Source organism: Bison bison, unplaced genomic scaffold (assembly GCF_000754665.1).
Source record: "Bison bison bison isolate TAMUID 2011002044 unplaced genomic scaffold, Bison_UMD1.0 scf7180017863325, whole genome shotgun sequence".
NCBI lineage: Eukaryota > Metazoa > Chordata > Mammalia > Artiodactyla > Bovidae > Bison > Bison bison.
Genome location: NW_011493897.1, coordinates 1,082,844 through 1,092,646, shown reverse-complemented (window position 1 = coordinate 1,092,646; position 9,803 = coordinate 1,082,844). Strand labels below are relative to the sequence as shown.

Here is a 9,803-nt window from a genome sequence, read left to right as displayed (position 1 = left end):
AATGGACTGGTTGGATCTCCTTGCAGTCCAAGGGACTCTCAAGAGTCTGCTCCAACACCACAGTTCAAAAGCATCAATTCTTCAGTGCTCAGCCTTCTTCACAGTCCAGCTCTCACATCCATACATGACCACAGGAAAAACCATAGCCTTGACTAGACGGACCTTTGTTGGCAAAGTAATGTCTCTGCTTTTGAATACGCTATCTAGGTTGGTCATAACTTTCCTTCCAAGGAGTAAGCATCTTTTAATTTCATGGCTGCAGTCACCATCTGTAGTGATTTTGGAGCCCAGAAAAATAAAGTCTGACATTGTTTCCACTGTTTCCCCATCTATTTCCCATGAACCAGCTATACTCCAATGCAAAATAAAAAGCTTAAAAAAAAAAAAAAAAAAACAGTGAGGAGTCTAGCATAGCAGAGTATCAGCTAATGGTTATATCAGCAAATAGTAAAATAGAGTACAACAGACACAGGACTGGAGTGGGGAGTGGGAGATGCAAGTAGTAAATGATTGGAATTGACTTTTGTTACCATATGTGACTGTGTGAATGCCAACTTCCTCTACCCACTCCCCCAACTGATTGCTGTTGCTGCTGCTGCTGCTGCTGCTGCTAAGTCGCTTCAGTCGTGTCCGACTCTGTGCGACCCCTGAGACAGCAGCCCACCAGGCCTCCCCGTCCCTGGTATTCTCCAAGCAAGAACACTGGAGTGGGTTGCCATTTCCTTCTCCAATGCATGAAAGTGAAAAGTGAAAGTGAAGTCGCTCAGTCCTGTCCGACTCTAGTGACCCCATGGACTGCAGCCTACCAGGCTTCTCCATCCATGGGATTCTCCAGGCAAGAGTACTGGAGTGGGGTGCCATTGCCCAATTGATTACTGTAATTCAAATAGTGACAAAAATATCATCTCATGTTTCACTTCTCTAATGTGTCTAAGGAGCTGTGAAGAGTTCTGAAGACCATCTTACTGAGGGAAAGGCCCAGGTGAACCTCCTCTGCGTGAGGTATTGGGCAAGTCACTCAATGTCTTATAATCTCCCAACAGGGAGACTGCTGACAATTTGTTCAGTGACTTGCTCACTATCATGGAATTAGAACAAACTAGCAGTTCTGTTAATTTGTATCCTTGTACAACATTCTGTGCTGCTCTTATTTTATGTGTATGTACATTTGCTTACATGTTTATGCTCATTATTCTGTAACTAAGCTCAATCTTCCTTTATACCTTTTTTGTTCGGGGTAGTAGAGATATTTTACAGCCCACAACCAGATGTATCTGGAAGAGGAGTGGAACATAGAGGATACCTTATAAATTAAACCAGTACATTTAATAAAGTGTGAATTCTCATACTTATCATTAATGTTTTTTCCACTTTATTTTCAAAAGGCTGGCTTTTCTCCATTCTTCTACTATCAAAGCCAAGAGCTGCCTAATGGTTCTGTCAAGGAGGTTCCAGCTCCTACTCCTGCTCCTCTGGAGGTCTCAAGCCCAGAAACTACAGAGGAAGTAGGAGATCATAAGCCTAAACTCTGCAGGCTGGCTAGAGGTGAAGATGGCTATGGCTTTCACTTAAACGCGGTTCGGGGTCAGCCAGGCTCATTCGTCAAAGAGGTATGGTGAGCTGGGTCCAGCAGCCCAGCGAACACGGCCACAGTGAGGACAGTCTCAGTGCCTCCCACTCACTAATGGCTCGGTAAAAAGATTACACCAAAGGCCTACACTGAGGGTCTCACTTGGGTTCAAGTAAATACTGGTCTCATACCCTTTACGATAGCTATGAGTACATCAAAGTTCACATCATTTGTTTCTGAAACATCTGTGTGTCTCTTTAGACATTTCAAATTAAATAAACACAGTGAGTTGACATGACTGTGGTTAACAGTCATTACTAACAACTCTTGTCTGGGAGTAATACCTGTTTGCTTCTGTGTGTCTGGGATAATGCCATTACCCTGCAGGGACAGACAGAAAACTATCTCTGTAGCTCTCAAGTTGGGAATGAAGAAGGGGGACCTATGGAATCTAATGCCTTCACCCTGGAAAGCACCGTATGAGAGATACACAATAGGATATTCAACCATTGTGAACACTATTCTTTTGAGTAGTGCTTATGAAATTGTAGCTTTAATAAGCAGAAAGCATTAGGGCACCATTTTAAACTTCTGTACTTCAAGGAGAAATGTCTGTATTCTCAACATGACTCAGAATAAATTCTCAAAGCCCTCATCTCTCCTCTGAAGAATTGCTAGTCTAACAGTCTGTGGTCTCTGTTTGGAAGTGGTAACTCAGCATTCTGCTCACAGGTGCAGAAGGGCGGCCCTGCTGATCTGGCTGGACTGGAGGATGAGGACGTCATCATTGAGGTGAATGGAGTGAACATGCTGGATGAGTCCTACGAGAAGGTGGTGGACAGAATCCAGAGCAGTGGCAAGACTGTCACACTCTTAGTCTGTGGAAAGAAGGCCTATGATTATTTCCAGGCTAAGAAAATCCCTATCATTTCCTCCATGGCTGATCCGCTGGATGATGACCCTGATCCTGATGAAGGAAGGCTGGAAGGATCAGAGCAAAACTCACACACGGCAGAAGAAAGAGAACGAGTGAGTGGTGATACATTGCTTTTAGTGATCTAACTAACCAGAGGATGGTAAAGTCCTTAACAAGTGCACCATGTATCTACGTTTACCACAGGTTTCCTAAAACACTAGAACATTACAGTGTAAAGAGAACGAGCAAATTCAGTTACCATGGGTGAGAGGAGGTAGTTTAAAAATAAACTTATTTTTCATAGCATGGAGTTGACAGTAACTTATCAAAATTATAATGAAAACACCAGAAGAACCCAAATCAGACTATTTACATACAAATTCTGGAATTGCCATTTATTACTCTTGGGTAATAGGCTGGGTAATTTACCAGCCTTGGGTAACAAGTAATAGAAAATAATGGATTTATTCTCTGTGCCTCAGTTTCTCCACCTATAAAACAAAGATAATTTGTAGGATTGTTATCAGGATATATTAAGACTGTTGAAGTCTTTGAACAGTGCCTGGTTCATGGTGAGCATGAGAACGAATGGTGGTGGTTAGAGACAATATTCTTTTTAAAATAACTGGCAGGTATTCAAGTTTCATTACTGAGGAAGAATAAACATTATTCTGTTTGTATTTCATTTAGATAAATTCCTTGACAAGTCTCAGTTTCTCTTCATAGATGAACTTGAGGTCCAAAGGTAAACTATCCAAGTTCATAAAGGAAATGTATGACAAAGCCAAGACTCTAAATAAAAGTTTTACATGTTTTTCATTACATTATTTCTGCAGATTGGTAATCTAAAAAGCAAATACTCATTTTTAATGAATACAAGCTATCTTAGTCTGTGTGGGCTGCTAAACAAAATACCATAGATTTGGTGGCTTATAAACAACAAACATTTATTTCTCACAGTTGTAGAGGCTCAGAAGCCCAAGATCACGGCACTGGCAGATTCAGGGTCTGGTGAAGGCGTTCTTCCGGGTTGCAGACTGCTGACTTCTGGCTTGCCTTCATATGGCAGAAGGAGCTAAGGAGTTCTGGGAGGCCTCTTGTAAAGGCCTGATCTGAGTCATGAGAGCTCTCCCCTCCTGACCTAATCACCTCCTCATCACCTTGGGAAACAGGATTTCATCCTCTGCACTTTAGGGAGATACAAACATGCAGACCATAGCATACATGTTGCTATTGACCTTGTATCCTATATTGTTTCACAAAGAAAGTATTCTAGATGTCTTTAAAAATATTCTATAATAACTCTATAGAAAGTCAATTGTAGTACTATGCTAGTTTATAGAAAAGAAATATGTATATATATATAGATATTAAAAGGAATGTGTCAGGGTCGAACAGCAAGCTGGAAATGAAGCCAAGTGCAGAATTTTGGTCACCAAGCTTCTCATAAGTGACTCTTCTTCCTGACTCGAGAAGTGCAAATCTAAAGCAGACCATCCATCTCCTTAAGTTCACACTCTTACCACTTACACATCCTCTGTTTCCTTTTGCACAGGCCCACAGTACAGCCTCTCATTCTTCTTCCAATTCTGAAGACACAGAGATGTGATGAGAACAAGCACTGGCTTTGGCTGACTGCTGTTTCTGGGTATTTAATAGGAATCCTTTCCCAAGGAATGAGCGGACATCCATTTACTGTCTTTGTTAGAGAAGAACTCCTTGGAAACCAGTTCATCACATGTGATTGTCTTCTGCTGTTATCTGTCTCAGGGGTGGCTACTGCAGAGAGCTTATTTATGGCCAACTTAGGAACTAAGTTAATATACGAGCCAGATGCTTTTCATGCGATCTCTTTCAACCTTCAACTTAACTACTCTTCTCTGTTTGATGTTATTTCTTCTATAGGTTCCCAGAGCACCAAAGATGATTCATAAATCTGTATATGTGAGAACTGCTAATTAAGGTATCTGAGCAGATAAGCCTATTAAAACTATGCTTTTGTAAGAATGTTGTTGTTGCTGAAATAAATGCCATTAAAAATGCCTTTTGAGTATGCTTGAATTTTCTCTGTTGGCTGATAGAACCTTAATAGTGCTTTTGTTTCTGGTAAACTTTTTATGTTTTAACCTTCATTTTGCCTCTAGAAACCCTGAACACAACAAAACTCAGAATAAGATCTCAGCAACAAAGAGAGACTTCCTGGTAATAGAATTCAAGATTTTCTTAAATTGCATTTCTTAGTGTCCTACAAATTTTCCACAAGCTTCCTATTACAGATGAAGACACTGAGCTCTAGGATAGGAAAGTGACCTATTCCAGTTAAGTTATTCATTGTTTTATCCCACAACTGGCAGATGAAAAGAAAAAATGAAATATCATCAGTGACTTGAATTTAGAGTAATTCACTCTTAAATAATACTAGTAAAGTGAAAGTGAAAGTTGCTCAGTCGTGTCCTTTGTGACCCTATGGACTATACAGTCCGTGGAATTCTCCAGGCCAGAACACTGGAGTGGGTAGCCTTTCCCTCCTCCAGGGGGTCTTTCCAACCCAGGGATCAAACTAAGTTGAAGGGAAATCAAGAAAAATGCCATACTCTGACACTGGTACACTGTTTCAGTTGCATACCACTCCTTCCCCAGCACAGATGAACTTTCGGTTATTTGAAGGGGTAAGGGGCTGGGGAGGAGGGCTGGGACGCTTGACATCGCTGACAAGCGATGGTACCAAGCTATCCCTGATAGAATGACAGTAAGGCCCAAGTGTTAACAATCTCTGATTTTAATGATAGTCAATCTCAAGGGAAAGTCATAACCTCCTCCATGGGATCCTTGATTTAAACAGAATCTTATGTGTTTAACCAGCTACCTTACATTTCTCTTACCCCAGAGTTCCAGTGTATTTTCTCCCTTTAGCTTCTTGGCTCCTTTTAGCCCCACCACCTGACATACTCCACCAGCCTCCAACCAAACAGGGTACTCTTGGTTGAGTGCTAGCTTGAGTTACTTCTCTCTCATACAAATGAGAAGCTGAAGCTACTCATGATTACAGTATCATCTGAGGACAAAGGCGTAAGCTGCAGGTAGAATATGCTACCACAGCACTATGTTGTTTTAAAAATGTTAGGCCCTGGCCCCTCCAGTTTTTCCCTCTTATATCCAAATTCTGACACCACTGGCTTGTAGCAGTCTGTAATAGGCATGAGTTCAAGGTGCCATATGCTTCTCTGGTGCCTGTTTGTGGGCCAGATAGAGGAAGAGTATGCTGGAGAGAGCACTGACCAGGAAGATGACATCAAACCAACGGTGATAGAAGTTGAACTGCAGCTCTCCAAGGACTTCGGTGATGATGGTGCGGTACTCCAGAGGCATGCTCATTCGGATCAGCAGCACAGATGAGACGAAGTACATGCCCTGTAGGTCAAATGAAGCCAGAAGGGGCTTTGAATGCAGTGACAGACAAAGGAAATTGTTACAATATTAAAAAGTTGAAACATTTCTGGTATTTTACGGCTCTAGACATAAAGCTAGTTCATTAAACTTACCATTATCTGAGCTAATAGCAGGACAATGACATTGGAGGACTTACTGCTGGAGATGGCATAAAAGAACTGTCAAGAAAGGGAGGAAAGATGATTATACAGTACTTCTAGATTCCTGTGTCAAAAACATTAAGTAGTATAGTTAGCATGTAAATAAAAGTGTTTTTTTCCATGCCACCATCTTGTATAGAACCGTTCATAAGATTAAGGCTATAAATAAGACATGTAAACAGACGGCCCCAAAAGGATCCACTTACAGTTTTCCCATATGGGTAAGTACGGGAAAATATCACTACAAACTAGTAGCATCACTACTAGTGATGCTTTGTAGGAAGCGTCACTATGAACAAAGCTAGTGGAGGTGATGGAATTCCAGTTGAGCTATTTCAAATTCTAAAAGATGATGCTGTTAAAATGCTGCACTCAATATGCCAGCAAATTTGGAAAACTCAGCAGTGGCCACAGGACTGGAAAAGGTCAGTTTTCATTCCAATCCCAAAGAAAGGCAATGCCAAAGAATGCTCAGACTATCGCACAATTGCACTCATCTCACATGCTAGTAAAGTAATGCTCAAAATTCTCCAAGCCAGGCTTCAACAGTATGTGAGCTGAGAACTTCCAGATGTTCAAGCTGGATTTAGAAAAGGCAGAGGAACCAGAGATCAAATTGCCAACATCTGTCAGATCATAGAAAAAGCAAGAGAGTTCCAGAAAAACATCTGATTTATTGACTATACCAAAGCCTTTGACTGTGTGGATCACAACAAACTGTGGAAAACTCGTCAAGAGATGGGAATACCAGAACACTACCTGCCTCCTAAGAAATCTGTATGCAGGTCAAGAAACAACAGTTAGACCCGGACATGGAAAAACAGACTGGTTCCAAATTGGGAAAGGAGTACGTCAAGGCTGTATATTGTCACCCTGCTTATTTAACTTATATGCAGAGGACATCATGCAAAATGCCAGGCTGGATGAAGCACAAGCTGGAATCAAGACTGCCAGGAGAAATATCAATAACCTCAGATATGCAGATGACAGCACCCTTATGGCAGAAAGTGAAGAGAAACTAAAGAGCCTCTTGAAAGTGAAAGAGGAGAGTGAAAAAGCTGGCTTAAAACTCAACATTCAAAAACTAAGGTCATGGCATCCAGTCCCATCACTTCATGGCAAATGGATGAGGAAACAGTGGAAACAGATCCAAAATCACTGCAGAGAGTGACTGCAGCCATGAAATTAAAAGACGATTCCTCCTAGGAAGAAAAGCTATGACCAGCCTAGACAGCATATTAAAAAGCAGAGACATTACTTTGCCAAAAAATGTTCATCTAGTCAAAGCTATGGTTTTTCCAATAGTGATGTATGGATGTGAGAGTTGGACCATAAAGAAAGCTGAGCACTGAAGAATTGATGTTTTTGAACTGTGGTGTTAGAGAAGATGCTTGAGAGTCCCTTGGACTGCAAGGAGATCAAACCAGTCAATCCTAAAGGAAATCATTTCTGAATATTCACTGGAAGGACCGATGCTGAAACTGAAGCTCCAATACTTTGGCCACTTGATGTGAAGAGCCGACTCATTAGAGAAGACCCTGATGCTGGGGAAGACTGAGGGCAGGCAGGATAAGGGGGTGACAGAGAATGAGATGGTTGGATGACATCACCGACTCATTGGACATGAATCTGAGCAAACTCCAGGAGATAGTGAAAGACAGGGAAACCTGGCGTGCCGCAGTCCATGGAGTTGCAAAGAGTCAGACAGGAATTAGCGACTGAACTGAACTGATATGGGTAAGCTGGTGGTTTTAAGTATTATAACGTGAAAAGATTCCCACTTACCAGAAACCATGTGATACATATGATTTTAGCATCATTATATAATATTAAAGCAAATTAAACCAGGCCACTCCAAGCCCCTGTAGTTGTTTCTGGGCTCCTGAGCTCTTCCTAAAATTGTGCTGAATGCTTGCAGAGCCCTTTCCCCTTCCCAACCTCTTCGCTCCTCTCATTTCAACAGCTCTTGGATTTTGAAATCCCACCTCTTCTACCAGAGAATTTACCTTCCAGTTCCATGAAACCTTCCTTTGCTGATCAGAAAACAGCCCAACGTTCAGCTTCTCCTACTTCCATATTCTCTTTACAAGCGACTCGCCCAGTTATTCGTCTCACCTCAAATACTACCTCATTTATTCATTCCAGCTATCTGCTCAGCATCTACCAAGTGCCAGGTGCTGTTCTAGATGCTGGTGACACATCAGTGAACGAAACATACTGTGATCTCATTCTGTGACCTTTGGTAACTACTTATCTGTCTGGTGTGTGATGTAAATACATTATCATCAATTTATGTGCTAGTCTAACTTTTTCTTTTATTCTGTGGCATGTCTTTTACAAATTTGTAGTTGTTGTTTAAGATCTCAGAAAGCAGAAATCTTAATTAGGTAAAGTTATCTCACAGTGCCACATGTAATTAAGTACTTTTCAACTCAATGATACAACCTACCTTGGTAAGAGTGATCAGCAGTCCTCTGATAGATGTGACTATGATTATTCCAACCAGAATGAAGGAAATGTGTTGGGACCAGAACTTCACCTGTCAAGACAAGAGGAAGAAAAAATATTTGTTAAATCTCTGTTCAAAGAGATGGGAAAGCTAAGACGATACATTATTATCACTTATGTGACTGTGAGAGGGAACTTCATTAACAAGTAAGTGGCAATAAAAACATGTATACAAAGACTTCAGTGGATATCTTAATTATCAGACCTAAAACTTAAGGACAGAAGACAGCAAGTGCAGTGAAGTGATGAAAATAATACTAATAAATCAGAAGAAACACAAAGCCAATAACACAGCTTCAAGTAAAAAGCATGAATTAAAAGGAAACTAAATAGCAGCCTGATAATTTTTAATATTTGTGAATGACAGTTCTATGATCACCCAAAACTTAAATAATAATAGAGTATGTAGACATTCTCAGCTATAGTCTAGGAAGTAATTGACCTTTATTTGAATCAGAGGATGATACATTTTCCTTCTCTGGGATTGCTTCAGCGTGAGAGGCAGCTGTGATACCCTGTGCTTGATTCAAGGCTGAAAAGCATCAGAGGGGAGCTGTATTGCCAACATCTGAGAGATGTTATTCAGATTTATGAAATGTGGAGTGGTGTGTAGATGAGTTACAGAAGGAACACATATACATACACAGCAACTAGCCCTAGAAAGCACTAACAAGGAAGGCTTTTCTAAAAATTCACCCCAGTAAAAAAATTTTAAAAGGAAAATACATACGAAATATGAGTGAAGCATGCTTTACCATATAATTTATATACTACTTAAAGGAAAGAAACCACACTCCTTCACATGAAAAAGGATATACTGTTGATTTATCATCTAAGAAATGTATGCCTTGAGTTGTTTCTCAAGGACTGGAGCTCAATTTGCTCTGGTGTATTTTCATTTTATCAAGTTACCAGGAGCATGCTCAGCTGAGAGTTATCATGCAAACTATGGCCAGGATCATAGAACAACTAAATGGCACTCGTAAGGACTAAGAATGTGACACTGGTTTTATTACCAAAGTGCTAATCAGCTAGAATCATTGGCCATACAAATACCTGGAAAATACACTATTCTACAAATAAAGATATTAAACTTAAATCGGGACAAGACTGTCCCAATTATAAAACAGGTAGAAAGAAGATTAAAAAAAATTTGTGCACAGGTGACAGTCAACCATTTTTAGCTCAAAGCCCATATGAATTGATACAGATAATTTTT

The 9,803-nt window shown here is 40.5% G+C and overlaps 2 protein-coding genes across 4 annotated transcripts in view; one reads left to right on the top strand and one right to left on the bottom strand.

The window, feature by feature from the left end:
• Positions 1 to 4,530, top strand: part of PDZK1 (PDZ domain containing 1) — a 63,546-nt gene extending 59,016 nt beyond the window's left edge. For both annotated transcript variants that reach the window (XM_010833250.1, XM_010833249.1), the window contains exons 7-9: positions 1,386 to 1,610; positions 2,303 to 2,599; positions 4,042 to 4,530. In XM_010833250.1, coding sequence (XP_010831552.1) covers positions 1,386 to 1,610; positions 2,303 to 2,599; positions 4,042 to 4,095 — 576 coding nt within the window. In that variant the 3' untranslated portion in view covers positions 4,096 to 4,530. The remainder of the gene's footprint in view (positions 1 to 1,385; positions 1,611 to 2,302; positions 2,600 to 4,041) is intronic.
• Positions 4,531 to 5,247: 717 nt separating this feature from the next.
• The window catches only part of LOC104983728 (Golgi pH regulator), a 46,218-nt gene continuing 41,662 nt past the window's right edge, over positions 5,248 to 9,803 (bottom strand). For both annotated transcript variants that reach the window (XM_010833248.1, XM_010833247.1), the window contains 3 exons: positions 8,526 to 8,615; positions 6,029 to 6,094; positions 5,248 to 5,897 (listed from right to left, as the gene is read on the bottom strand). In XM_010833248.1, the coding sequence (XP_010831550.1) occupies positions 5,691 to 5,897; positions 6,029 to 6,094; positions 8,526 to 8,615 (363 nt within the window). In that variant the 3' untranslated portion in view covers positions 5,248 to 5,690. The remainder of the gene's footprint in view (positions 5,898 to 6,028; positions 6,095 to 8,525; positions 8,616 to 9,803) is intronic.